General features: G+C 58.1%; 3 protein-coding genes across 5 annotated transcripts in view; 2 read left to right on the top strand and 1 right to left on the bottom strand.

Moving 5' to 3' along the window:
- The first annotated feature begins 387 nt into the window (after positions 1-387).
- DMPK (DM1 protein kinase) lies at positions 388-12,073 on the top strand. 3 transcript variants are annotated; one of them, XM_004381589.1, is made up of 15 exons: positions 388-547; positions 2,807-2,898; positions 3,156-3,239; positions 3,321-3,416; positions 3,993-4,141; positions 4,511-4,604; positions 4,969-5,175; positions 5,261-5,509; positions 6,211-6,296; positions 9,392-9,503; positions 10,651-10,805; positions 10,895-10,992; positions 11,161-11,207; positions 11,483-11,568; positions 11,914-12,073. In XM_004381589.1, the coding sequence occupies exons 1-15, from the start codon at positions 388-390 to the stop codon at positions 12,071-12,073; spliced, it is 1,875 nt and encodes a 624-aa protein (XP_004381646.1). The 3 variants fall into 3 exon arrangements, with proteins under 3 accessions (XP_004381646.1, XP_023591912.1, XP_023591910.1); XM_023736144.1 differs by having other exon boundaries at positions 11,479-11,568; positions 11,914-12,066; XM_023736142.1 differs by having other exon boundaries at positions 5,261-5,524; positions 11,479-11,568; positions 11,914-12,066.
- Positions 12,074-13,666: 1,593 nt separating this feature from the next.
- On the top strand, positions 13,667-17,127 carry SIX5 (SIX homeobox 5). Its single transcript, XM_004381588.1, has 3 exons — positions 13,667-14,463; positions 15,397-16,199; positions 16,478-17,127. The coding sequence occupies exons 1-3, from the start codon at positions 13,667-13,669 to the stop codon at positions 17,125-17,127; spliced, it is 2,250 nt and encodes a 749-aa protein (XP_004381645.1).
- Positions 17,128-18,383: 1,256 nt separating this feature from the next.
- MEIOSIN (meiosis initiator) overlaps positions 18,384-26,934 on the bottom strand; it is a 38,726-nt gene continuing 30,175 nt past the window's right edge. Inside the window, exons 6-14 of the mRNA XM_023736188.1 lie at positions 26,444-26,686; positions 25,375-25,483; positions 24,494-24,594; positions 23,127-23,282; positions 22,690-22,763; positions 21,162-21,311; positions 20,839-21,086; positions 19,157-19,246; positions 18,384-18,549 (exon numbers count right to left, since the gene is read on the bottom strand). Of these exons, the coding sequence (XP_023591956.1) occupies positions 18,384-18,549; positions 19,157-19,246; positions 20,839-21,086; positions 21,162-21,311; positions 22,690-22,763; positions 23,127-23,282; positions 24,494-24,594; positions 25,375-25,483; positions 26,444-26,686 (1,337 nt within the window). The remainder of the gene's footprint in view (positions 18,550-19,156; positions 19,247-20,838; positions 21,087-21,161; positions 21,312-22,689; positions 22,764-23,126; positions 23,283-24,493; positions 24,595-25,374; positions 25,484-26,443; positions 26,687-26,934) is intronic.

Here is a 26,934-nt window from a genome sequence, read left to right as displayed (position 1 = left end):
GGGCTCATCTTTGACAGCTGTTACAGCTGCAGTTTTCCTCTGTGTGCCACGTTTTTATTGGGGTGTGTGTGTGTGAGGGTTTAAATTCTACATACATCCCCCCATCTAACACGGAAGGGTTCTGAGGGGCCCTGGAAGGAGAGAGTGGGGGGGCTGGCTTGTGAGGGGTTAAGACTGGGAGGCGGGAGGGGGGCTGGACTGAGGGGTGGAGAGAAGAGGAGGAGGCCTCAGCAGCAGAGAGAAGTGGCCAGAGAGGCCCCGGGACAGCCAGGGACAGGCAGACATGCGGCTGGGGCCCCAGGGCCTGGACAGGGGCTGCTGGGCCCTGTGACGGGAGGACCCCAAGCCCCCAGCGCGGGGAGGGGGCCATGGTGGGTGCTGGCTGACATGTCAGCCGAGGTGCGGCTGAGGCAGCTCCAGCAACTGGTGCTGGACCCCAGCTTCCTGGGGCTGGAGTCCCTGCTCGACCTTCTCCTGGGCGTCCACCAGGAGCTGGGCGCCTCCGACCTGGCCCAGGACAAGTACGTGGTCGACTTCTTGGAGTGGGGTGAGTGCCTGCTTTCGTGGACCACCGGGGGGAGGCAGAGGGGCCAGGGCAGAGGCAGGAGATGGGTCTGGGCACAGAGGTCTGGTTTTGGGGGGCCAGGAGCAGGATGGACATGGGGAGATCCTTCCATTCAGAGACCCAGAGCTTGAACCTGGGTCCTGGGGCAACATGACCCCAGAGACCAGGGCAACCATGACTTAGAACAGGCTTGGGAGCTGGGCAGACAGGGCTGGGCACAGCCTCCTGTAGTCCCCTGCACCCCCTCCCCAAATCTAAGCCTGGGGACATGCTGGCAGCCCCATCTCCTAGGACCCTCCCGCAGAATGGGCCCTCTGGTTTTCCAGAGCTCAGGGCAGGCGCTGAGGGAGAGCGTGGGGCAGCTGCCAGGGGCGCAGCCAGTGGGCAGGTGTTCGGCGCCAGCCTCTCCAGCTGCCCCAACAGGTGCCCAGGCACAGGGGTGTGGTGACTCAGACTGGCCCTGGAGGAGAACCAGCTCTGCAGACAGGCACCACCCAGCATCTCCTCCATCCCCTGGGGTTGAGGAGGGCCAACTTGGTGTTCCTTTGGGTGTGCCCACTTTCTCTATAGGTTCCATGATCCCAACCCCCTCCCGCCTCAACGTCTTGGTCCCTACTAGTTGATTCCTTGGTCCGTTAATCCTGCTAGCTCAGGACCCCCAACCTTCCCACTGTCCCTAGTATCGCTCTTACAAGGTCCTTCCAGGCAGATAAACAGGCCCAGGGATCAGGAGGGGAGATGCTGCAACCTCAGCCTCCTGCCTTGTCCGCCCCCCTTCCCCCCAGCACAGGACTCTGGTTTCTGTCTCTCTGACACCTGCCACTCTGTCCCTCCACTTGTCTGTCCCTTAGTGGCTTGCACTTGGTCCTTGGCCTCTGTGTGTCACTGTTTACTGCCTCCCTGGCCTCTCCTGCTCCCTCCTTGCCTGTGTCCAGCTCTTTCTATCCCACGCAGGCTCCTCTCCATCATCCTCCTCCCACTTCACAGGTGGGAAGGTGGAGGTCAAAGGGCCAGGCCACTCAGCCTCTGCAAATATCTTCTCCCACCTCCCCAGCCTTAGGAACTCTCCCAGCCTCCCTTTTTGCAGAGGCTGCAGTCCTGCTGGCAGGGTAAACTGAGGCCTGGCGGGGGCAAGGGTCTGGCTCTCCAGGAAGGAGCGCTCCTTTTGTGGCCTGAGCCTGCATCTGGCGGCCCCTCCCCCGGCAGGCCGCCGGGCGGGGGAGGGGGCCTGGGTTCCCACTGCCTTAAAAGGGCTCAATGTCTTGGCTCTCTCCTCCCTCCCCCGTCCCTCAGGCCTGGCCTGCTCTTCCCTGCTGGCCCACTCTCCCCTAGCCCTGCAGGGCGCCTCTCTGCCGCCTTATTTCTGCAGCCTTATTTCTTATTTCCCTGCTGAGGCTCCCTGGTCTCTCCCATTTCCACTTGTACTGGTCCGTCTCTCCATCCTGCCTCAGGTTCCCTGCCTCTTCCACCTCCTCAGAACCCAGGCATCCCTCTCCCACTGTCCCCCTGCCTCACTGCCCTGTTTAACATTCCTAGCTGTGGGACCTGGGGCCGGTGACTTCACCTCTCTCAGCCTTGGTTTCCCCTCCTGGCATCTGGGAGGGTCGAGAGTGTCCGTGCTGGCTCTGTCTCCCTCTCCCATTCCTTCTCTGGCCGCATCCCCAAGCCCAGTGTTGCAGTGTGTTACAAGAGCCACACTGCCTCTATACCTAGATACTGGATGGAAACGCGTGTTCCAGGCCATAACCCAAGATTTACTAAATCGGAATCCTGGGGGTGGGGCCCAGGAGCTGGCATTTAAACCATTACACTGGATTGGGGCGGCGAGGGTGGGTGGGTGGAAGTTCTGAAGCCCACTGAAGTCTAAGCACTGCGGCCTTCTTTCTGCTCTTGCCATTACTCAGGGCCTCCCCTTCTGCCGGTGTTTGATACCCCACTCTGCACCCTACACCCCTTTGGCTCAATGCCTTGCCCCCAAAAGGACTTTCCAGGCATCTCATCTCGATGGGAAGGCAGTTTGGGGTCCCCAAAACCTCTCACAGTGGCTATGTGGGAGACAGTCCCTAAAGTGAAATTGAGAAGCAAAGAGAGAGACATAGAGGCAAAGACGGGGCAAAGCGAGGGGCAGAGAGAGGGGGAGACTGAAGGGCAGGGAGGGGGCACCGAGACAGGGAGAGGCGGGCACCGAGGGTGTCCAGTGTCCGTCCCAGTGACCCTCAGTTCTCGGCCCTCCATCCTCAGCGGAGCCCATCGCGGCGAGGCTTAAAGAAGTCCGACTGCAGAGGGATGATTTCGAGATTCTGAAGGTGATCGGACGCGGGGCGTTCAGCGAGGTGAGCGCTGAGCGGCGGCTGAGCTCCGCCGGGCAAAAGACCGGATTGGACTTGCAGTGGGCGGGGCCTTAGAAATTGATGAATGGCTGAGTGCTAGAACCTGGGCGGGCAGAGCATGGGGGCGGTGCTTGGTGTAGGTGGGCGCGGCGACTGAGGGCGGGGCCCCAGCTGCTCGTGGATGGAGTGGAGTACCGCCTGGGCGAGGCCCTAAGCTTCCACTGCCATCTCCGCCCGCGCCACCCTGCTTCGGCCTTCAGGTAGCGGTAGTGAAGATGAAGCAGACCGGCCAGGTGTACGCCATGAAGATCATGAATAAGTGGGACATGCTGAAGAGAGGCGAGGTGAGGGCCGGGGTTGGGTGTGGGGGCATTGAGAACCTGGCCTCCCACCGCCCCGCTTCAGCTCCTCCGGGTGCCCCACAGGTGTCGTGTTTTCGTGAAGAGAGGGATGTGCTGGTGAACGGGGACCGGCGCTGGATCACGCAGCTTCACTTCGCCTTCCAGGACGAGAACTACCTGGTGAGCGCGGGCCCCGGGATGCCAATTACGAGGCGAGGGGAGAGGGAAGAAGGTCTAGGATTGGGGAGCTGCCCTGGGAATGCCTGCAGGGGTCTCTGTGTGTGGTAGGAATGTGTCTCAGGTAAATGAGGGGCTTTCCTTACGTGGGCTGGGAGATGTCTCTTACCGCTCTTTCTCCAGGGTGATTCTGGGGAACTCTGTGCAATAATGTCTCTCTTGGGGAAGTCTCTTACCTGGCTGGAGTGGGATAGCCCTCCAGGGTCTCTATGTGGGGGTCACTGGGCAAGGGATACTGGGAATCTATACTTTGGGCCTTGGGGGTATCTGGAGTCTCTTTTTTCCCCAGAATGTCTCTAGGGAAGTGAATCTCTATCCGGTGACATCTGGGGAGAACTTTTTATTTCGAGGGGGGCGGGGGGTGCTGTCTGATTTGGCCTGGGAGATCTCTTGGGCTGTCTTGGGACTGGTGTTGCCGGTTCTGTGTCCTGGGATGGGGCGTCTCCGGGAGTCTTTGTCCCGGGTGATCAGCGAGCGGCCTAGAGGGGCTACTGACCCCCATGACACGCCCCCTCCCAGTACCTGGTCATGGACTACTACGTGGGCGGGGACCTGCTAACGCTGCTGAGCAAGTTTGGGGAGCGGATCCCGGCCGAGATGGCGCGCTTTTACCTGGCCGAGATTGTTATGGCCATAGACTCGGTGCACCGGCTGGGCTACGTGCACAGGTGGGCGAGGCAGGGGCTGAGGGGCGGAGATGGGGCTCACGGGGGGCGGGGCCTTAAGGGCTGGGCCCGGAAGGAGACAGCAAAGGTTGTATCCTGGGAAGGTATTGCATCCTAGAGTGGTGAGACCTGGAAAGGGACTTCATTGGTTGGGGCCCACTGGGGGCGGGGCCTGAGGCGTAGAGTCCAGAGTTGTGGAATCCCCACAGGGGCGGGACCTGATGAGGCCGGCCTGGGGTCAGGGCCTGGAGGGGTGGGAACTGGAGAGGACAGCCCCTAAGAGGTACTGCCTAGAGGGGCGGGGTCTGGGCGGGTTGGCAGGAGGGAGGTGCACTTATCCTTCCCTTCCCTCCCCTCCCCTACCGTCTGCAGAGACATCAAGCCGGACAACATCCTCCTGGACCGCTGCGGCCACATCCGCTTGGCCGATTTCGGCTCCTGCCTGAAGATGCAGGAAGACGGAACGGTGAGCGGGTGCGCCCGCCACGGGGCAACTGAGACCACAATGAGGAGTGGGCTCTGGCGGAGCGGTGCTGGGCTAGGGGCAGGGCTTATAGTGCATGGACGGGGATAGACCGCGGGGGCGGGGCCAGAGCAGGGGCGGAGCCGGAGCGGAGGCGGGACTAGATCTGGAAGCGGTATCCGAACTCCGAGGTTGAAGGAGGTAACCTAGCAGAAGTAACTGTGTGGCGGGAGCAGGGTTAGACTAGACAAACGGAAAAACTAAGCGTTTGGGGCGTGGTTAAGAGGAGGGGCGGAGTTCGAGGGCAGGGGCGGAGCCAGAGCCCGGAGGGGTGGGGCTCGATCCCAGCTCTGGTCCTGTGGCACAGGTGCGGTCACTGGTGGCCGTGGGCACCCCGGACTACCTGTCCCCCGAGATCCTGCAGGCCGTGGGCGGCGGGCCTGGGACGGGTAGCTACGGGCCCGAGTGTGACTGGTGGGCGCTGGGCGTGTTCGCCTATGAAATGTTCTACGGGCAGACGCCCTTCTACGCCGACTCCACGGCTGAGACGTATGGCAAGATCGTTCACTACAAGGTGAGCGCCAGCCGGAGGAGCCCGCATGCCCCTCCGCACATGCTCCCTGGCTAACATCTCTCGCTTTCCCTCCACCTCTGGGCAGGAGCACCTGTCCCTGCCGCTGGCAGACTCAGGGATCCCCGAGGAGGCTCGAGACCTCATCCAGCGGCTGCTGTGTCCCCGGGAGATACGGCTGGGCCGGGATGGAGCGGGTGACTTCCGGGAGCATCCTTTCTTTTTTGGTCTCGACTGGGATGGACTCCGCGAAAGCACGCCCCCCTTTACGCCAGACTTTGAGGGCGCTACCGACACGTGCAACTTCGACGTGGTGGAGGACACGCTCACTGCCATGGTGAGCGGGGGCGGGGTAGGTACCTGCAACCCCTGCTCGCGACAAAGGGGACCCGCATCCCTCGTCCATAAGGTTGGGGTAATGACAGTGCCCACCTCCAGGGGCCCTGAGAGCATTTATCCCCCAGAGCACATGCTCTGTCAGTACTGGGGAGCCAGTGGGGGCCTAGACCCACAATCCAGTGGGGTACACAGCCACATTCCCAGACAGTGACTCCTGGAGAGATCAAGGCTAGGACTGGGGAGTCCAAGAGGGCTCCTGACCCAGAATGTAGGTCAGGGAGGGCTTCCTGGAAGAGGCTATCTGAGCTGAGACCTGGAGGATGATGGGATAGAGGAAGGAAAGGGCCATATCGGAATCCTTCCTTTAACCGTCTCTCTCACACAATGTTGAACAAGCTATCCCAGAGTGCTTGCTCAACTTTGAGTGCCCTTGTGCTGGGCAATGCTGAGGACACTGCAATGACTAAGTCAGCCCTGGTCCCTGCCTTCATCCCCTCAGGTCTAGAGAAGTATATGCTTATTCTGTGGTAGGTGCCCTGAAGGAAAGCAACAGGATACAACAATGGGAGGGGCTGCTTTAGATAGGTTCCAGGTTGGGGTGGATTTTTTTTGGGGTGGGGAGTGCATTTCAGCCCAGATCGGATTGGGTGGGGGCCACCCCTGACAGCTGCTGGGCACTTCTGTGCTTGTTTTGTGCAGGAAACGCTGTCAGACATTCGGGAGGGTTTGCCGCTGGGGATCCACCTGCCTTTCGTGGGCTATTCCTACTCCTGCATGGCCCTCAGGTAAAGGCTGGTCCTGCGCTGCCTCATGAGAATGGGTGGGACTGGGGGTCCAGAAGATGCCCCTTGTGCCCTGGCTCCTGGGCACAAGGAAACTCGTTGCTGACTCCAACTCATAGCGACCGTATAGGACAGAGTAGAACTGCCCCTTAGGGTGTCCAAGGCTGTACGGAAAGCAGATGCCCACATTTTTCTCCTGCAGAGCCCCCGGTGGGTTCAAACCGCTGACCTTTCCATTAGCAGGCAAGGGGCTTAACCACTGCACCTGCAGGGTGCCTTTTGGTGCAGGGTAGAATTGCAGGATCAGTCCTGGAATCTTATTGTCTTGGGACCAAGGACTTTTTAAAGTTTTAAAAATTTTTCCTGTACAAAAATTTATACATTGTTTTGCGACTCTAATTGCTCTCCCCATACTGTGACGGCACACTCTTCCTTTCCACCCCTGATTCCCCATGTCCATTCAACCAGCTCCTAACCCTCTCTGCCTTCCCATCTCCCCTCCAGACAGAAGCTGCCCATTTAGTCTCTTGTATCAACTTGAGCTAAGAGGCATGCTCCTCATGAGTATCACTTTATGTCCTACAGTCCAGTCCAATCCCTGTCTGAAGAGTTGGCCTCGGAAATTGTTTTAGTTCTGGGCTGATAGAGAATCCAGAGGCCATGCTTTCCAGGGTTCCTCCAGTCTCAGACCATTAAGTCTGGTCTTCTTACTAGAATTTGAGTTCTGTACCCCACGGGACCAAGAACTCTTAAGAGCCCAGAGTTGTAGGACCTTAAAATCTCAGACCATAAGTATTTTAATATTTTAGATTCAACTTTAAAACTTTAGGGCTACAGCCTCAGCCTTCCAGATTCTTCCAACCTTTGACTTTTAGCTTTTTTATCTTGTAGCTTCTCAGTCCACATGGACCTTAAATCGTAGAAAGTAAGAATTTTACAGTCAATCATAAAAGCTCACAAACTCATTGAATCACTCATGTAATCATAAAATCTTTCAAAAACATTCATTACACAAATAATGGATTGCTTATCACAAAATAAATCAGAAAATATGCATAAGCAAAAAGAAGCAGGTGCATTTTAAGGGCAAGAATAGGGAACAAGAACACTTACTGAAAAGTTTGAAAGAGTAAGCGGCCCTTCTGGTTAGTAAGGCAGATGACTCCAGGACTGATGAAAATCTATCTTAGTGTAGGATGCAGCTTTAGGTATTGGATGAAAAATTACAGGCTGATTTCAATATTCATTCCTAAAACCTTTTAGTATAGTAGATGAATTTGGTTCATAAATTATTGTTCATTATGAAGAAAAAAAAAAGCCATGCATTATTCAGCAATGACTGCTAGTACATGTGTACATACACACACACGTACATACACACACAATACACACGTACACGCATACGCACACACACATACATACGCACACACACATACACTAAACAACCACGAGAACGTGTTATTTTCCAATCTGCTTTTGTTATTGAAGAATGTACAGGAAGTCCCCAGATGACAGAACGTCGGACTTCCTGACAACTCCTACTTGCCCTTCAATGTTATGTAAATTTGCCCTCACTTTGAAATGACTGAACCAACCCCTATTAGCAACAAATTCATCCCAATCACCTTCACCTGCAGGAGCAGCTTTTATATCAGTGAAAAGGCTTTGAGCCTTTTCTTGCACTAAAGTAAGGCTAAATAAGAACCATATGCACCTGTTTGACTTACCTACAAATTCGACTTAAAGACACACTTAGGAACGGATCTCGTTGTAACCCGGGGACTGCCTGCATTGCAAACTGCTTTCTTTACCATTACTGAACTACAGTGTAATTTGGAACTGCTGTGTGGTATTCTGTTGAATGGATAGGTGAGGATTTATTTAACCCATCTTCTCTGGGACGAGCAGCCGGCTGGTTGGTCCAGGTGTATGTCCAGGGTAATTAGGTCCTTGAGACATCTTCCCATGAATGGGACTGCCAGATTGGAGGGGGCATCCACTTTTTTTTTAAATACGTATAATATTTTATTATTTTTTCAGTGAAAGTTTACACAGCAATTTAGGTTCCCATTCAACAATTCCTGCACAAGTTGTTCAGAGACAGTGGTTACATTCTTCACAATGTGTAAACATTCTCATTATTTCCGTTCTGGTTGTTCTGTTTTCATTTATCTAGTTTCCCTGTCCCCTTACCTGCTCATCTTTGTTTGAAAGTAATTGTTGACCATTTGGTCTCATATAGGTGATTTTTTAAAAGAGCACAGTACTTACGGGTGATAGTCATTATTTTTTGAGCCAATTTGTTATTTAGCTACAAGGTGATCTCAGGGGTTAGTTTCGGTTCAAGATTTGAAGAGTATTGGGACATACACTTGTAATTTCATACTTCTAGGGAGGCTCTGCTCACCTCCTAGCAGCTGAGTGGGAGGGGGACATGATGACATTTAGAGTCACAATCTTGGGATCCTTGGAGGTAGCCAGAGCTAACAACAACACAACGACAAAAAAACCCACTGCCATTGAGCTGACTCTGATTCATAGCAACCCTATAGGACAGAGTAGAACTGCCCCATAGGATTTCCAAGGCTGTAATTTTTACAGAAGCAGACTGCCCCATCTTTCTCCTATGGGGCGGCTGATGGGTTCGAACTGCAGACCTTTCGGTTAGAAGCTACATGCTAACCATTCTACCACCAGGGCTCCTTGTGGCCAGAGCTAGGTGGAGACAATTGGGTCCAAACCCCTCACTGTCCTGAGACCCTGAGGAGAGGGGTTGGCAATGGTCATACAGTGAAGAATGAGACAGGCAGACCCTAGGACACGGGCATCAGGGCCCCAGGTTCCTGCAGAAGGTGCAAAGAGGGCAGCCCCAGGGGCCCGGAACCATGTGAGAGGCAGACCTGTCCCTAACAAGAGGACCTGTCACCCCAGCCTGGCAATTTATTCCTTTCACTCTGCCCCTCCTCCTCAAACCATGGGGTCAGGCTGTGCCATGCCCAGATCCGCACATGCCAGGGAGTCCTGCTTCAAAGCCCAGGAGATGGGTGGCCTCGCAGATGGGGCTGGCCTTCCCTCCTTCTCTTTCTTCCTTTCCCCAGGGACGATGAGGGCCCAGGCCCCACACCCATGGAGCTGGAGGCCCAGCCACTGCCTGAGCCACACGTAGAAGCTCCCAGCCTGGAGGAAACAGTAAGTGAGAGAAGAGGGTCCGTCAGGGACAGACAGGGACGAAAAGTCAAGGGCTTCCAGGAGCACTGTGTGTCATGGAGTGCTAACCCCTCTGGGAGCTTGCGCCATAAAAACCAAACCTGTTGCTGTCAAGTTGATTCCAACTCATAAGTGACCCTATAGGACAGACGAGAGCTGCCCTGTAGCGTTTCCCAGGAGCGGCTGGTGGATTTGAACTGCCAACCTTTTGGTTAGAAGCTGAGCTCTATAGAGGGCTCCATAGAAGTAGACAGAAAAAAAAAAAAAGTAGACATTACTTCAGGCAGAGATGGTCCCTCTGAAGAAATTATAACAGGGCAAGATGATGGCATTAATTTAATTGGGGGGAGGACTGAAGAGGTTGTCTTTGAGCTGAGCCAATCAGGGGAAGAAATGTGCCAGGTGGTCAGTGTCGAGAACCTCAAGGGCAAAGGCCTTGAGGTAGGACCCAGCTGGTTTGTTCTCGAAAGTGAGAGGAGGGTGACCCCCTGTGACAGAGCAGAACTGCCCAGCTGGGCTTTCTTGGCTCTAATCTTTATCCTCCTATGGAGCCACTGGGTGGGTTCGGACTGCCAACCTTTTTGTTAGCACTTGCAGCCAAGTGCCATTGCACCACCAGGGCTCCTGAGAGGAGGGTACACTTGCTGTCAAATTGATTCCAACTTATACAGGACAGAATACAACTGCCCCCAGGCTGTAAATCTTTACAGAAGCAGACTGCCACATTTTTCTGCCTTGGAGCGGCTGGTGGGTTAGAACCTCTGACAGGAGGCTAGTAAGACTAAACTATTAGATGAGATGTGAGGGGAGGCTGGAGAGGCCAGCCGGAGACAGACCAAGCAGATCTTCCCTGAAGGTACTGGGGAGCGGAAATTTTGAGCAGAGGAGGGACATGGCCAAGCTGAGTTGGTGTTTTAGGAATAACCCTTTGGTTGCTTTGATGGACAGGAGGGAACCAGATTAAAGGTTGGAGACCAGTGAGGGGGCTGGGGGTAAGGAAGGAGCGGGCCTGGGCCACTGCAGGAACTGGGAGATTCCAGAGAAATGTGGGGAGTGGAGGACGAGCGAGAATCCCGGGCCTGGAATCCATGCCCAAGTGGTGAGTGCTCTAGGAGCCACAGGCCGCCCTGAGCTCCGTCCCCACCGGCAGGCGGAAGTGGCAGTTCCGGAGGCGACCTTCCAGGCGGTGGCGGCTGAGATGACGCTGCGGGAGCTCCAGGAGGCCCTGGAGGAGGAGGTGCTCTCCCGGCAGAGCCTGAGCCGGGAGCTGGAGGCCATCCGCACGACCAACCAGAGTTTCGCCAGGTCAGGGCCGGCGCGCGGGGCCCGTCACAACCCTCCGCAGCCCCTAGCGCCGGGACCCCGACGGGCTCACTGTCCTTACCTCCCCGCAGTCAACTACGCGAGGCCGAGGCCCGGAACCGAGATCTGGAGGCGCACGTTCGGCAGCTACAGGAGCGGATGGAGGAGCTGAAGGCAGAGGGAGCCGCAGGCAAGTCCCTCATCCGCCTCCCCCGAGGGCTCCGGGGGAGGTGGGCGCGCGGCCCGGTGGGGCGTGTGTGGACACCTGGGGGAGGCGAGGGATCCAGGCTGGGGCACGCCGCGCCACCGCCCTCTTCCGCCCTTCCACGCGCCCTACGCCTCTCTCTTCTCCTTCCAGCTGTCACGGGGGTCCCCAGTCCCCGGGCCACGGATCCACCTTCCCATGTAAGATCCCTCTCTTTCCCCTGCCTCAAGCCTGCTGTCCCCCTCTGCGGACCCCTAGGGCTCACCCTACCTCTTTGGGGCTCCAGACGACAGACTTCTCCATTCAGCCCCACATCTACCAGCTCTCCCTCGCTTCAAGCCTCTTCACAAGTCCCCTCGGGGATCTCCCTAGATTTCCTCCCCAAGCTCAACGCCCCTGGCTGTTTCTCGCCCCACGCTCAGGGCGGCTGGGCTGGGCTCCGATCGGGTCACCTATCCCTTCTCTCTCCAGCTAGATGGCCCCCCGGCCGTGGCTATGGGCCAGTGCCCGCTGGTGGGGTCAGGCCCCCTGCACCGCCGCCACCTGCTGCTCCCTGCCAGGGTATGTCCGGCTGCCCACGCCCGCCCGCGGCCGCGTACCGTGCCTGCCTCCAGGCATCCCGCGCCGCCTCTGCTTAGTTGCGCCTCTGCCCGGCTCCGCCCACCGCGGGGAGGGAAAAATGCTCGGGCAATCAATCAACACAGGCCGCTAGGAAGCAGCCAATAACGAGTTCGAACGGGATTTGCGGCTTGTGAGCAGACCAACCACGGCTGCGGTCGCTGTCGGGGACGGGGGGAAGAAGAGCAGGAGGATTGTGGAGCCATCCATGGGCGTGGGCGGGGCGAGTCCCAGTAGCCAATGAGAGGCCAGTGTCACGGGTTGCTGATCCCGCCCTCTCGCCCGCAGGTCCATAGGCCTGGCTTATCGGAGGCGCGTTCCCTGCTCGTGCTCGCCGCTGCTCTGGCTCATGCCGCCGCCCTGGGCGGCACTGGGTTGGTGGCCCGCGCCAGCCGTCTCGCCCCAGCCAGGCGCCGCCCCGGAGCCACCTTCGCCCCCTGAACCCTAGAACCCCAGTCTGTCCTCCATTCGGGCCCCGCTGGGGGGTTGGGTGACCCCGGCACCGCCCAGAAGCCGCTCCCACCACCTCCCCGCGCACATCACTCGGAGCGCGGGTCTCCGCCCCAGGGTCAACCCTGTGATCCGGACCAGCCCCCTGGCGGCCGGGGAGGGAGGAGCCAGGTCCACGGCCGAAGAACGGGGCTCCCGGGGAGGTTGTAGCCGGAATATTCTCGCTGCTGTTGGGCATCGCGGACCGCCTCCGGCCGTGCTGAGGGCCTCACGTGGATGGAAAATTGAGGTGCAGAGAAGGCAGCAGGGCTGGGGCTCGGCCGGCCGTTCTTCACCCTCCACGCACCCCCACCCACCATCGGCTCGCAAACCACTCTCCTTGTGCACCAGACCCTACTCTCCCGGGAATGGGCGACTTCCGGCGCCCGGTGCGAGCTCCGCTCGCTGTCTTGGGACCCTTTTGCTTTTGCCGGCCCCGCTTTTTCAGGGACTCCTGCGCCCCCTCCTCACGTGCGCTGCTCCCGGAGCCAGGCTGGCTCGTCGGCTTGGCGGTTTGGGTATTTATTGACTTTGTCCTCCAACCCACCTACAGGCTCCAAGACCCCAACACCCTAATCCACGTTTTGGACGCACTGAGACCCCCTACATTCCTCGGTATTTATTGTCTCTCCCCACCTAGGCCCCCACCCCCGACCCTCGCGAATAAAAGGCCCTCGTCTGCCCAAAACTCCGAACTCCGCAGCGTCTGCTCTGTTTGCATTGTGGGCGGGAGGCTGCTCAGCGGGCCAATCAGAAGGCGAGTGGGACCGACCAATGGCCTGACGGGGACGAGAAGCAGACGTATCAGACCCGGGGGAGAGGAAAAGCTGAGGGGCGGGGCTTCAGTGTTCGGCCAATAGGAGAGAGCGAGCGGGCCCACCGCCCACCTTCCAGCTGTGGCCCAGCTGTGATGCCCCTGGTTTTCACGGCCGGGAGAAGGGGGCTGGGCCAGCAGCGCGCGCGGTCATCCTGTACACTGCGCCTGCGCGGGCCAGGCCCATCCGCTCCGGGACTTACGCTCGCGAAAAGTTGCTGCAAACTTTCTCGCCCGCTTCCCCCGCCCTCCTCCCATCCAGACCCGCCCCCCCTGCAGCGCCGGGAATTCCGAGGGGCGGAGCGCAGGCTGAGATGGGGAGTGGGGGGCCTCCCGAGGACCCTGGGGACGGAGGCGTGCTGTAGCTTAGTCTCGGGGTGGAGGTGGCTTCGCGCCCTTAGTCCTCTCGGACGGCCCGTGACCCTCTCCGTTGTCCCAATGGGGAAATTGAGGCCCTGAGCCAGAGGCACACGCGGGGGGAGGCAAAAAGCGCGGCCAGAGGCGGAGGGAAAACAAAGAATCACGGACAGACTGGGAGGGGACGAACACACACAGACGTAGGGACAGAGACCTGAGTGGGAGAGTTGGCCTGGCACTGGGCGGGGGGCGCGGGGACGGCCGGGGGAGAAGATCGGGAAGCGCGAAGGGGGGTGGAGAGGGGAGCCGGGCGGGGGAGGGGGCCGGGGGAAGCCCGAGGGAGGAGGAGAAGGGGGGAGGAACTTCCCAAAGTTACAAAACATGGCTACCTTGCCTGCGGAGCCGAGCGCAGGGCCAGCGGCCGGAGGGGAGGCTGCGGCAGCGGCAACTGAGGAGGAGGAGGAGGAAGCGCGCCAGCTCCTGCAGACTTTGCAGGCGGCCGAGGGTGAGGCGGCGGCAGCGGCCGGGACCAGGGCGGGCGAAGCGGCGGCGGGAGCGGAGGGCCCAGGGTCCCCGGGCGTCCCCGGGTCGCCCTCCGAGGCCGCTGCCGAGCCGCCCACGGGCCTCCGCTTCTCGCCCGAGCAGGTGGCGTGCGTGTGTGAGGCGCTGCTCCAGGCAGGCCACGCCGGCCGCTTGAGCCGCTTCCTGGGCGCGCTGCCCCCGGCCGAGCGCCTACGTGGCAGCGATCCGGTGCTGCGCGCGCGGGCCCTGGTGGCCTTCCAGCGGGGCGAGTACGCCGAGCTCTACCGGCTGCTCGAGAGCCGCCCCTTCCCTGCCGCCCACCACGCCTTCCTGCAGGACCTTTACCTGCGCGCGCGCTACCACGAGGCCGAGCGGGCCCGCGGCCGCGCACTGGGCGCGGTGGACAAGTACCGGCTGCGCAAGAAGTTCCCGCTGCCCAAGACCATCTGGGACGGCGAGGAGACTGTGTACTGCTTCAAGGAGCGCTCCCGCGCCGCGCTCAAGGCCTGCTATCGCGGCAACCGCTACCCCACGCCCGACGAGAAGCGCCGCCTGGCCACGCTCACCGGCCTCTCGCTCACGCAGGTCAGCAATTGGTTCAAAAACCGGCGACAGCGCGACCGGACCGGGGGCGGCGGCGGCGCGCCCTGCAAGAGGTGAGGGAGCCCGGGCGGCGCGAGCCCTGCTTGCCCAGGATGTTCTGTTCACCAGCCGATACCCCCACGCCCAGGCCCAGTGCTGGAGTCAGCGCGCCGACCTCCGCGGACACCTCACGCTCACCCCCTGGTGCGCCCGGGAGCGCAGGGGGAAAGCGCGGGTCAGACAGGCACACGCCCCGGGCCTTCTCCCCCTGGACATCACTGCATCTTGCGCAGAGACTAGACCTCTTCCCTAGCTCCATCCTTGTTCGAGGCGAGGCTAGATTCGGGAGACATTGAGAAAGTGGGGCCTCTGAAGGGGCCTCGGGAAAGGAGGACCTTTGTTCACCCCACCCCCAGGAGGGACTTCTTTCAGACTGCCAGGCCGTCCCTGACCGTTACTTTGCCCCACACACCCCCACACCCCCTCGGGGCCCAAACAGCGTGGTCTGTCGCCTGTCTTTGTTGTGAAACGTGAACCTTCCCCAGCTCCGGTTTCCCTGTAACCCAAGCCCTTCCCCTCCCACCCAGGGCGGCCGGCCTCTCACTCTCTTCTCTGCCTCCCCGGGGGAGGGCACCGGGAACTGAGCAGCGGCCACCTCCTGGCTTACTCTCCGAAATCACTCGCGGCTTACAGTCTGGCCCAGGAAACACCCAGGCAGCCGTGGTGCCCAGCCTCTGGGGCCTGGAGGCCAAGGGGCTAGGAAAGGAGGGCCTCTCCCTCCAGGCTCATCAAGTTTTAGGTTATTTTGTGGTGGTGTCAATGTAGGGTTTGCGGAAGCTCTGTCTCTGGGGTCTTTGGGGTGGTCTCAGAGAGGAGGTTCCATTAACCATCCTAAAGTACCCAGGAGCTCCACCTGGGAAAGGTAGAGGGGCCTCTGTGGAGAAGTCAGGCTGGTCCATGGGGGACACAGAGTTTAGGACCACAGCTTACCATCTTCTCTCCACCAGCGAGTCTGATGGGAACCCCACCACCGAGGACGAGTCCAGCCGGAGTCCCGAAGACTTGGAGAGGGGGGTGGCCTCAGTGGCTGCGGAGGCCCCGGCCCAGGGCTCCATATTCCTGGCTGGGGCCACCCCTCCGGCGCCCTGCCCTGCCTCCTCCTCCATCCTGGTGAACGGGAGCTTTCTGGCTGCTGGCAGCTCTCCAGCAGTGCTCCTCAATGGGAGCCCCGTCATCATCAATAGCCTGGCCCTGGGTGAGGCCTCCAGCCTGGGCCCCCTGCTACTCACAGCGGGTGGGGGTGCCCCTCCACCGCATCCCAGTCCCCAGGGGGCCAGTGAGGCCAAGACCTCCCTGGTCCTGGACCCTCAGACCGGGGAGGTTCGGCTGGAGGAGACGCAGCCTGAGGCCCCTGAGACCAAGGGAGCCCAGGTGGCTACATCGGGGCCGGCTGGCGAGGAGACCTCAGGGCCCCTGCCCCAGGTGGTGCCTGGCCCCCCATCAGCTGCCACCTTTCCCCTGCCACCGGGACCGGTGCCTACAGTGGCTGCTCCACAGGTGGTGCCACTCTCCCCACCGCCTGGGTACCCCGCAGGCCTGGGCCCCACCTCCCCACTGTTGAACCTGCCTCAGGTGGTGCCCACCTCACAGGTGGTGACCCTGCCCCAGGCTGTGGGGCCACTGCAGCTGTTGGCAGCTGGGCCAGGCAGCCCCGTGAAGGTGGCAGCTACAGCGGGCCCTGCCAACGTGCACCTGATAAACTCTGGGGTGGGTGTGACCACCCTGCAGCTGCCTTCAGCCACGACTCCAGGTACCCCCTTCTGCCTCTCTCTGGGTGAGAGCTGGGTGGGGGACATGGTTATCTCAGAGGGGGAGGTCAGGGTATCAGTGGGTTTCTGGGGGTGTCTCATCCGTGGCATGAAAAAGTGGGGTCCTGTGCAGGACCCTGAGGCTCAAGCCACATAGCCTGGGCCCCACCCCAAAGGGGTTCCATTTTGCCTCTGGCTCACCTCCATCAGGACTGCCCCTACCTCTGTCCCAGGCCAGTGGCCCCCATCTCTAACAGTGCTTGGCCCATCTTCCCCACAGGAAACTTCCTCCTGGCAAACCCTGTGTCTGGCAGCCCCATCGTGACAGGTGTGGCCGTGCAGCAGGGCAAGATCATCCTCACTGCCACCTTCCCCACCAGCATGCTGGTCTCCCAGGTCCTGCCACCTGCCCCCAGCTTGGCCCTGCCCCTGAAGCCAGACACGGCCCTCTCAGTGCCCGAAGGAGCCCTCCCTGTGGCGCCCAGCCCCGCTCTGCCGGAGACCCACGCCCTAGGCACTCTTTCTGTACAGCAGCCACCACCGCAGCCACCGCAGCCACCACCTCCTGCTGCCACCACCACCGCGGTTGCCACCGCCGCTACAGGTCTCCCCTTCTCCCCAGACTCCCCCGGTCTCCTGCCCAACTTCCCAGCACCCCCTCCGCCAGAGGGGCTGATGCTGTCTCCCGCCGCAGTGCCCGTGTGGCCAGCGGGGCTGGAACTGAGCACAGGAACAGAGGGGCTGCTTGAAGTGGAGAAGGGGCTGGCAACACAGGCCCCCCACACTGTGCTGAGGCTGCCAGACCCCGAGCCTGAGGGGCTGCTCCTGGGGTCCACAGCAGGGGGCGAGGTGGATGAGGGGCTGGAAGCCGAGGCCAAGGTCCTGACCCAGCTGCAGTCAGTGCCCGTGGAAGAGCCCTTGGAACTGTGACCCAGCCTGCCCTCATCCCCTCTCCTGACAATGGTGCTCAAAGACCTGGGGCAGGCCCAGGAGCCGGGAACCTCCCAGAAACACAACTGCTGCAGTCGAAGATGCCACACACTACACCCCTCCGAACAGGCGCAGCCCCACCAGGGACTCAGCCCTGTACCCCCTCTGGATGGGGAGGCCTTCTGTTACAGCCCTCTCCTTGCTGTGCCCCCCACACATATGAGGAGTGGGGGTCTTGACTCAGGGGCTCTGCCCCCCTCGACCTGGTACTAGCTGTGAGCTGAAGACCCTGCCAAATGGCTGGACTTCCAGCCCCCTTGAGCCGTCTCCCTGTCACTGCCTAACACACTATTAATAGCTCCACTGTTATCCACTGTCCTCAGAACTGCGTGGAACTCATGGAACTTGGAGGGCAGGACGGGCAGACCCTCCCCAGCCCGGCACTTCTGCAAAGGTTCGCAGGGGTGCCGGTCTTCCCCTCACCCTCACGTCCAGCCCCAGACCAAAGAGCCCCTCATCCGCCCCCAGGGACAACCCTGGCCCCTGCCTCCCCATGTCGTTTGTATCCTAAATCTTTATTTTTCTAGGACATGTTATGCCTCCGTTTCAATAAAAAAGTAACAGACAATTAGAACCATCAAGGGTGTGGGTTAGCTTCCAAACAACTTGCCCAAAGGAGAACTGAACAACAGAAAGCCGGGTTTGAGGTTGGGGCCCTCTGATCTCCGCTTCCTGAGTGGGAATGCCGCTGGGGAAGGTGTGGGCTGGGAGGGCGGAGGGGCCGCGGATCTGTGGGGAAGGATGCCCCAGTGCGATGGGGACGGGGATGGGGACGGGACGGGGTGAGGCGGGAGAGCCTGGAGTTGTCTCCCTTGCTAGTAACAAGGGTTCCACTTGCTTTATTTTGTTTAAAACAATAAATTATAAATAGAACAGTGGTGGTGGGGAAGGTGAACTGGGTGGAAACCATTTGATTCTGGGGTGGGGGGGAGAAGGGCAGAGGTGACTCTCCACATCTACTTCACCTCTCTGCATTTCATTCGGGCTCCTTCCCCACCCTGAGGGGCCTCTGACAAGCCAGACGGGAGAAGAGGGGCTGCCCAAGGCAGCCTTACAACGCGAACACACAAAGCGGGGTCAGTAAATACGGCCACGTTAACAGGGCCGAGGCCAGGGGACCTCCCCCTCGCCGCTCCCGGCTTCAGACTAGACTGCGGAGCTGCCAGGAGGCGAGGGCGGAGGGGGGCCGCCAGCCCTCACTGGCGAGGAGGAGGCAGAGCCGCCGGCTCCGGGGACGAGCGGGCCTTCTCGGCCAGCAGCTGGTAGAAGGGCTTGGGCGGCTCCCAGTCGTCGTCCTCGCTGCTGGAGCTCTCCTGCTTCACGATGCGGTTGTGCTGGCGGCTGAACCTGCGCGCCTTGATGCTGGGGGGAGACGGGGCCTCACTCACCTCCCGGGTAGCTCAGGCCCACCCACCCCCGCTCCGTCCCCAACGGAGACCAGGGCCTGGGCTGCGGGGGAGGCCAGGGTGTTAGCCATCCTACAGGAGGCTCTGAGTTTCCAAGTCCAGGTCTGTAAAATGGGCCTCAGCTCACCGCTGGGCTCCCACACGCCTTTGAGGGCCTGTGACAAATCACGCACGCGCCCATGTGTTTCAGGGACTGAGCTGAAAAGGGCAGGTGGCAGCTCTTTGAAGTTGGCGGACAGAAGAGGGTGGAGGGGGTCAAGAGGAGGAAGGAAGAAAAAGGCCGAGCAAGAGGGAAATAAGACCATGAGAAGAAACTCCCCGTGGCAGAAGATCCGAATTCGGAAGGAAGCTACAGGGTAAGACACCTCTTCATCGATCACCCCCAAATCCTTCCTAAAAATCTGCGACGCACAAATCCCCCACCCTAGTGAACTACCAACCTGTTCCCAAGGCCCCGCAGCTCGAGGCTCTGGAAGATGAGCAGGATTACGCATCAGGGAAGGCCTTCCGGACTCGCCGCACCCCCCTCTCCGCCCCCACGCCCTTGGGCAGGGGCTTCTCACCAGTATGGCTTCCGTTCCTGCTGGGTCATCATCCGCCAGAGCTGGGCCAGCTCCTTGGTGGCAGCTGTGGACGCGGTCCCGGGACAGGCTCTGGGACAGGGAGAGGAGGAGTGAGGAGAAGTCTGCAGAGCAGCCTGGCTTGGGCGGAGGCAACAGTGAGACCACAGAAGGGTCCCTCGCCCCTTCCGAGCCTCGGTTTTCCCACCTAAGAACTCAAATCTTTCCTATCCCTTTTGGCCTGAAAGGCCTCCGTCGTTAGGCACTCACTGGAGCGCGGAAAGCAACGAAAGACGTGGAGTAACTGTCTGCTCAAACGGAATGCCCCGGGTCCCGAGACAGAGTGCAGGGGGCCTGCCTCCACCCCTCTCCTGGTACCAAAACCAAAAAATCATTGCCAGTCGAGTCGTCGCTGGCTCATGGCGACCCCATGTGTGTCAGAGTAGAACTGTGCTCTTTGGGGTTTTCAGTGGCCGATTTTTTGGAAACAGATCACCAGGCCTTTCTTCCAAAGTGCCTCTGAGAGAACTTGAACCTCCAACCTTTTAGTTACTAGCCAAGCACATTAACCGTTTGTACCTGCCAGGGGCTCCTAAACCATCTACCATGCGTTATACTTTTCTTGTTTATCTTGTTCATTTTTATGCTTTTATAGTATGATCCAGACCACAGATTCTAGAGCCAGACTGCCTGGGTTCAGAATCCCAGTTCCGCCCGTACAGGCTGTGTGACCCTGAACAACCGCTCTGGGCCTCAGCTTCCTCAGCTGTAAAATGGGCATCCTAATAGCACCTCTGCCATGGTGTGGTTGTAAGGATTAAAGGAGACAGTTCCTGTGAAGCGCCTGGCACAGCTGAATATTTGTTGAATTCATGAAAGAATATAAAACCAATTGCCGTGGTGTAGATTTCAACTCATGGTGACCTCATATGTGTCAGAGTAGAACTGAGCTCCAGAGGTTTTCAATGGCTGATTTTTCAGAAGATGATCACCAGGACTTTCTTCCAAGGTGCCTCTGGGTGGACATGAACCTCCAACCTTTTGGTTAGTAGCCAAGCATATTAACCGTTGGCACCATCCAGGGATCCTTCTTGGTGCCAGCACCTGGATTTCTGTGTAAGGGAACAGCTCCTCTCTCCTGTTGCTGGCTTGGAGATGTCTCCAACCCCCTGGATCCAGGCCTGGCCATGCCTGGTTCAGGGCTGGGCATCTGATCCAATTCAAGTCAACCTGAAGGACTTCTGCTTGAAGCCTTAGCCATGAGGAGCTCTCCTTTCACCTGGGTTGCTAGAGTGGTGGGTAGGATGGAAGCCTCAGCCCCCAACCGGGCACCAAACCTAAGCCTGAGCATGAAGCCAGATTCTAGACAGCCCTGTCTGAGTGCCCAGAACCAACCGTGTCTGAAGGCCATCGACAGCTCACGCCCCCCTTTTTTTAGGTTATATAAGCAAATTAATGTCCTTTTCCTCTGAAGTCTGAGTTTGGCTTCCTTGCTTACAGTGGAAAGGTTCTGACCAATGCAATGGGACCAGGTTACATTCTGGAGAACTGGGAGTGAGGACAGCTGGTGGGGCCTTCCTGGGGAGGCCTGTGAGTCAGACAGCAGTGGGATGCAATGTGGTGGGGGGTGGGGCAGACGACAAAGTCAGGGCCCTGCCCAGGGGCAGAGGGGGCTCCCTGCTCACCGGATGTACTGCTTCCGATTCATCCTGCAGAACATGATGAAGCCGTTGACACACTTTTTCTTGATCTGGGTGGGGCAGGGGACTTTCTTGCTCTCCTTGGGCTTCACAGGGGCCCTGGATGCCCGGCCCTTCTTGGCCTTCCTCCCTCCGGGGGGCAGCACCGAGGCCCGCCGGGTGGGGGTCCAGGTGTAGTCACCATCTTCCTCACTGGAGGACGGCACATCCTCCTCGGGGTCAGCCTGGGCGTCCTGCGGGGGGAGCAGGGAGAGGTGAGAGAGGGTGGGAGATGGGGAACAACCTCAACAGAAGCTACCTCCTCTTACCCCTTGCTGCTTCCAAGGGGACTCGGTCTCGGTGGTCCCAGAGCCTGGGCTGGTCTCGCTTAGGGAGAGGTAGCAGTGGTCGAGCGAGACGGAGGACTGGAAAAGGCTGTGGGCGTCAGTTGGGTCTCTCGGGGCCTCAGCTAGGGTGTCCTGGGACAAAGGAGAAATATGAGAGGGGACGTGAGTGGAGATAAAGGTGTCCCTTCATGCCCCCATCCGCAACCTTTCTGGGGACATGATGTTAGCATTAGAAACAGCTCTGATTAAAGACAATCTCTAAACAAAATGTGGTGTATACACACGATGGAATATTACCCAGTAGTAAAGAGAAATGAAGTCCCAATGCACGCCACAACATGGATAAATCTAGAAAACATCGTGCTGCATGAAATAGGTCAGTCGCAAAAGGACAAATGCTGTATGATCTCACTTATATGAAATAATCAAACACATAGAAACCAAAGATTGTCAGTGGTTAGCAGGGGTGGGAGGGAGGGGAAAGGGGAAGCTATTGCTTAGGGGGCATTGAGGTTATGTTAATGGAGGTGGAATGATTTGGAAAAGGATAGCAAGAAAGGTTGCGCAACTTGAAGAATGTAACCAATGTCACGGAATTACACATGTAGTAATTGTTGAGATGGCTTATGTCTTGTTGTGTACATTTTCACCACAATAATAATAATTAAAAAAACAGTCTCATCCAAACAGCCCCTCAGACATTCAAGCAGATGTTCTGAATGTCTCTTAGGAAATCAGAAAGGGGTTGGATTGGGATCAGGTCTTCTGCCTCCTAATCTGGGGCGATATTTCTTTTCTTCTTCTTTTTAATGATTTTTAGAAACCAAGAACTGGGTGCTAGTTGTGCTAATCATGTTAGTTTTAAACATACTGTTTTTATTTATTTGTTTATTTTAATGGTGCTGAAATTCTTTTCTTTCTTTTTAAGCAGTAATTCTCCACTCTCTCCTTCCCCCAGCCCCTGGTAACCACGAATCTACTTTTTACTCTATGCATTTACCTGTTCTAGATATTTCATAGGGTGTCCCTGGGGCACAAATGGTTAAGAGCTTGGCTGTTAACCAAAGAGTTAGTGGTTTGATTCTTCCCAGAGGCACCTCAAAAGAAAGCCCTGGCAATCTGCTTCAGAAAAAATCAGCCATTGAAAATCCTGCGGAGCACAGTTCTACTCTGACACACATGGGGTTGCCATGAGTCAGACTCAACTTGATGGCAACTGGTTGGTTAGTTGGTCGACAGCTTTCATCTTTTATCACGTTCATCTGATTCCTTCCAGGTGCCCAGCACAGAGCAGGCACCGGGTGATGCTCAGAGCACAGGCAGATGAGCGAGTCAGAGGGTGGATGAATTCTGGAAGGATGAGTGGACCCCTGAGTGATGGATGGGGGAGTGCATGGGTGGAAGGTGGCCGAAGGGTTGAGGGGACAGAGGGGTGAAGCGAGCAGGTGAGGAACGTGTGTGGACAGAAGGATGGATGTCTCCGTGGACAGACGAGCAGGTCAACGCGTACCTTGTTCTCTGGTGCTTCAGACTTGCAGGCAGAAAGTGGGGACTCAGGGCCGAAGTACACTTCTTCAAAGAGAGCTGTCAGGGAGGAGGACCAGAGGAGCTGCTAGAACCGAAGTGTTTCTCTCGCGGCACCACCCCTGTGCCCACCATCCCTGCTGGCCAGGGTGCCCCTCCTTGGTTTCCTGCTTTGGGATCTCCTACTCAATGTCCCAATCCTGCTTACAGGCCAGCTTCTCTGGGGCGTGTCCAACACCTTGGGCAGAGCGGGCGGCTCCCTGCTCTGGCTCCCACAGCCTTCCTGGCGTCCCCTTGTCAGGACACTCACCCCACTGGCCTGTGATTGTGGGGCGTGGGGCTGGGAGCTCTGTGTCAGGGCCGGTCAGGCTCACCTCTGGGAATCAGATGCCCGGAGCCTTGGGCCCAGCTCTGACTGCTCACCTTGGGTCAGACACACTGCACCATCCTCCAGGAGCTGCTCCGGCAGCAGCCTCCCCGGGGAGCTGAAGAGGGAAGGGCTGAGCCCCAGGATTTCGCTCGAGTGGCCCTTGGCACTCCAGCTCCCGATCTGGGGAGACCCCAAGGCCAGCGGGCTCTCTGAAAAGGAAATATCTGGCTCAGAGGTGTGGCCAGAGAGTCCCTTGTCCCCAACACAGCAGCTGGCTTAAGGAGATGGTGCCAGACACGGGAAAAGGAGACTGTCAGTTCCTCGTTTTCAGTGCTTGGGAGAGGAAATTATCGGCATCATCCACTTTATTGTTATTATCATCCCCATTCTGTTATTGTTGTTAGCTGTTGCTGTCAAGTCAATTCTGAATCAGGGCGACCCCCTGTGTGCAGCGTAGAACTGCTCCATAGGGTTTTCAAGGCTGTGACCTTTCAGAAGCAGATCACCAGGCCTCTCTTCCAAGGTGCCTCCGGGTGGACTCGAACTGACCTTTCAGCCAGTAGTCAAGCACTTAACTGTCTGCGCTATCCAGGGACTTCTTGGGAGAGGAACTTAAGAAGCATGAAGCCTGGCACTATGCATGGAAACAAACAAACAAACAAACAAAAATCATAATGTGCCAGATCTGACCATCTGACCGCAGCTTCCTGGAGCTCCGTGTTAAGAAAGATTATGATAGCTCACTGGTGAAGTCACTCCCGAGGTTCACCGTTCAGCCGGGGACTGGACAGCCCATAAAACAAAACGGGACTAATGAGGCACAGCAGTTCAGGGACAAGGACTAGAAGGCAGGAGGGGGCAGGAAAGCTGGTGATAGGGAACCCAAGGTTGAGAAGGGACAGTGTTGACATGTTGTGGGGTTGTTAACCATTGTCATCGGGCAGTATGTGCACTAACTGTTTAATGAGAAACTATTTGTTCTGTAAACCTTCATCTAAAGTACAATAAAAAAATAAATTAAAAAAAAAGATTCTGAAGTGGCATCTGTGCTCAACAGAGTGATGATTGATTAGTAACGTCTGCCACAGGCAAAGATGGAGAAGTGATGGCAGGCATACTGTGTATTTGCCATCCTTGTGCTTAGCAGGGAGCTCTGGTGGCGCAGTGGTTAGGTGATACGGCTGCTAACCAACAGGTTGGCAGTTCAAATCCACCAGCCTCTCCTTGGAAACCCTATGGGGCAGTTCTGCTCTGTCCTACAGGGTCGCTATGAGTCAGAATCAACTCGATGACAACGAGTTTTGGTGCTTAGTGGATTTCCACTCACTTTCCCTCTTTCCCCCCTTCCATAGAAATCCTCAGAAGGAATGTACCAAGAAGGCCCCACACCAGCCTACATTGAGGAGAGAGTTTCAATCACCATGGGGGCTGCCCTCTGGGGTCCAGGCAGGAAGCCAAGGGTCAGCATCGGGGGACTCCTTGTCCACCTCCTCGCTGGAATCGTAGAACACCAGCTTCTGCCTGCAAGAGGTGGAATTCAAGAGGCAGAGCCAGAGCCCTGGGATGGGAGGTGCTGTGTGACCCCGTGAGTCGTTTCCCTCCAGGAGCCCCAGTGCTGCCAACCAAGAGGTCAGACATGGATTTCCTCGGTGCTGGCCCCTGCGTGGGCGCTGGGGCAGGAAGCTCAGTGGGCTGAGGCTCCGCCCTCGAGGAGTTTCAAGTCTTGTGAGGAGAGATAGCACGTAAACAGCGACAACATAAGGGCACCGCTGTGACGGAGGGAGGGGTTCAGGGAGTGGCCTGGCAGGGCAGGCAGAGAGCACCACACTGGGGAAAGTTTTCCAGGTAGACAAGGGGAGCAGGCACTCTGGGAAGAGGGGCCGGCTCCTTTGGGGAATGGTGAGTACTTGAGTGTAAGATTCATGGGGGAAGGGCAGAGAGAGGGCTGGCAGGGTGAGTGGGGGCCAGAGAAGGGGCTCAAATGCCAGCGAAGATGTTCGCGCTCTCCCCTACAGGCACCAAGGAAGGGTTTGGAGCAAAGGACTAAAGGGTTAAGGTCTGTGTGTTTGGAAAGCTGCTCTGTCAACTGGTGAGGACGGGCTGGAGGGGTGGGGCAGGAGGCAGGGAGGCCCGTGAGGAGCCTGCTGCTGTGTCCGGTGGAGAGAAAATCAGGCTTTCCTGTGGTGCCCACGGTGCTGAGGGGGTACCAGCAGAGGCTGTACACCGTTCTCGGCACCCCTCCCTCAGCCACTCCAACCACACGCCTCAGCCCCCAACTCAGTGCCCTTGGAGTTCCCTTACCTGGGACAGGGCTGTGTCCTGATGAGAAAATGGACCTTCTCAGCATCTTTCTGGACCCCAAGGGCAGGGTAAGGCTCATCATCTTGGACACTGTTTCCATAACAGCAGCCTGAGGGGCGAATCAGGATGGTCACTCCGCGGATTGGAACAAATTCCAGGGCTCCCAGATGCAGGGGACGGAGAGGTGCCAGGGTCTGCCACAGCCATTCCCTTCCCTCATCCTGGCCAAAGCCTCAGGCTTCGAGGCCTCTGCAGGCCTCCCACTCACACCGGGGGTTCCTAAACCCCATACCCTTATCAGAAGCTACAATGAAGGTAAAATCCAAGATGGAATTATGGTGACGCTGACAAGGCTGACAGCAAGCTGTTTTGAGCATTTTACATATTATTCAGTAACCCTTTGCCCAAGGGGACTATTACCCCATTTTACAGATAGGTAAACTGAGGCACTGAGCTATCAGGCCACACAGCTAGCAGGACGAGCAAGAAAGCCCTCCGTGACCCTGGGCTGGCTCAGGTGCCTCCTCTGGGCCCCCCAGCGAGTCTGGGTCCCTCTGCACTCTTAGTATCTCGTGGTGTGGCTTCTTCACTGGCTGTGATCTTGGTCACTGCTGTGTTGCCAGCACCTGCATGTGGCCTGACACTGAGGAGATGCTCAGGAGTCGCAGCAGGATGAACAAATGGAGGACAAGCCTGACTGGAGGTCTCTCAGCCAGTATGAGGCCAGGCCCTGCGTGCAAACTGCCCTCTTTCTCCTCTCACTGTCTGCTGGCTTCATCCTTACCGCTCTCCAAGCTGGTGCTCGAGAGACTGTCTGCCTATGAGGAGGCCCTGGCCTCCTTCCCCATTCTGTGACTTGATGTCTACACACGAAGGTGACACTGGTCCTGTCTTACCCTTACACCCAGACCAGAGCTGAAAATGAAAAGAAAATTGGAAAAGAGGCCACGGGCATCGTGAAGTGACAGTGTCCACCTTGTTCACTGCCGTGTCCTCAGCACGATCCTGTGCTGGGGACAGAGCAGGTGCCCAGGGAGGAGAGTATAAATGAATGACTAGAGCCACCAACTTGCGAGGCCACGGTGGGCGCCGTCCTCAGCCATATCCAGCACTGTCAGCTGGGCTCTTCCTCTGTTCTCTCCACCCCGAGGTGAAGATGGTGCAGCCTTGGGCTGTCCGCCGGAGTTGGCGCATCTTAGAGGGGTGGTGGTCGCCTCTGCGTTCCCTCCTTTCTGGTCTGGGGGTGGGGTCACCTTCTCGGGCTTGCACAGGGTCAGACAGCGGCGAGGCTTCTGGGCCCGGGTCTGGCATTCTGAAAGAGCAGAGAGACAGGCGTCGAGACAGGGCCTGTCCAGGTATGGCTCAGGTGGGGTCTTCTTTTCCCTGGGCCTGACAACCTGTTCAAAAGCTTTGCCTGGCCTGGTCACCCACCAGCCCTTCCCGGGTAAGCCCAGATCCTCAGGGCTCGCCCAGTCGAATGCTTCCTCTGCCGACCACACGTTAGAATAATCTTGGACAAAGTGGGAGGCCTTACACTACCTGATTTTAGGACCTATTATA

The sequence above is a fragment of the Trichechus manatus genome, unplaced genomic scaffold (assembly GCF_000243295.1).
Source record: "Trichechus manatus latirostris isolate Lorelei unplaced genomic scaffold, TriManLat1.0 scaffold00087, whole genome shotgun sequence".
NCBI lineage: Eukaryota > Metazoa > Chordata > Mammalia > Sirenia > Trichechidae > Trichechus > Trichechus manatus.
Note: the sequence above shows the minus strand (reverse complement) of the source record. Positions and strands in the feature narration are given on the sequence as shown.

Excerpts from the sequence above, each read along its gene's own strand:
- SIX5 (XM_004381588.1), top strand. The coding sequence starts at position 13,667 with ATGGCTACCTTGCCTGCGGAGCCGAGCGCAGGGCCAGCGGCCGGAGGG. Across the intron at positions 14,464-15,396 it reads GGCGGCGCGCCCTGCAAGAG|CGAGTCTGATGGGAACCCCA; the intron begins GTGAGGGAGCCC and ends TCTCTCCACCAG. Across the intron at positions 16,200-16,477 it reads GCCTTCAGCCACGACTCCAG|GAAACTTCCTCCTGGCAAAC; the intron begins GTACCCCCTTCT and ends TCTTCCCCACAG.
- DMPK (XM_023736142.1), top strand. The coding sequence starts at position 388 with ATGTCAGCCGAGGTGCGGCTGAGGCAGCTCCAGCAACTGGTGCTGGAC. Across the intron at positions 548-2,806 it reads GGTCGACTTCTTGGAGTGGG|CGGAGCCCATCGCGGCGAGG; the intron begins GTGAGTGCCTGC and ends CTCCATCCTCAG. Across the intron at positions 5,176-5,260 it reads GCAAGATCGTTCACTACAAG|GAGCACCTGTCCCTGCCGCT; the intron begins GTGAGCGCCAGC and ends ACCTCTGGGCAG.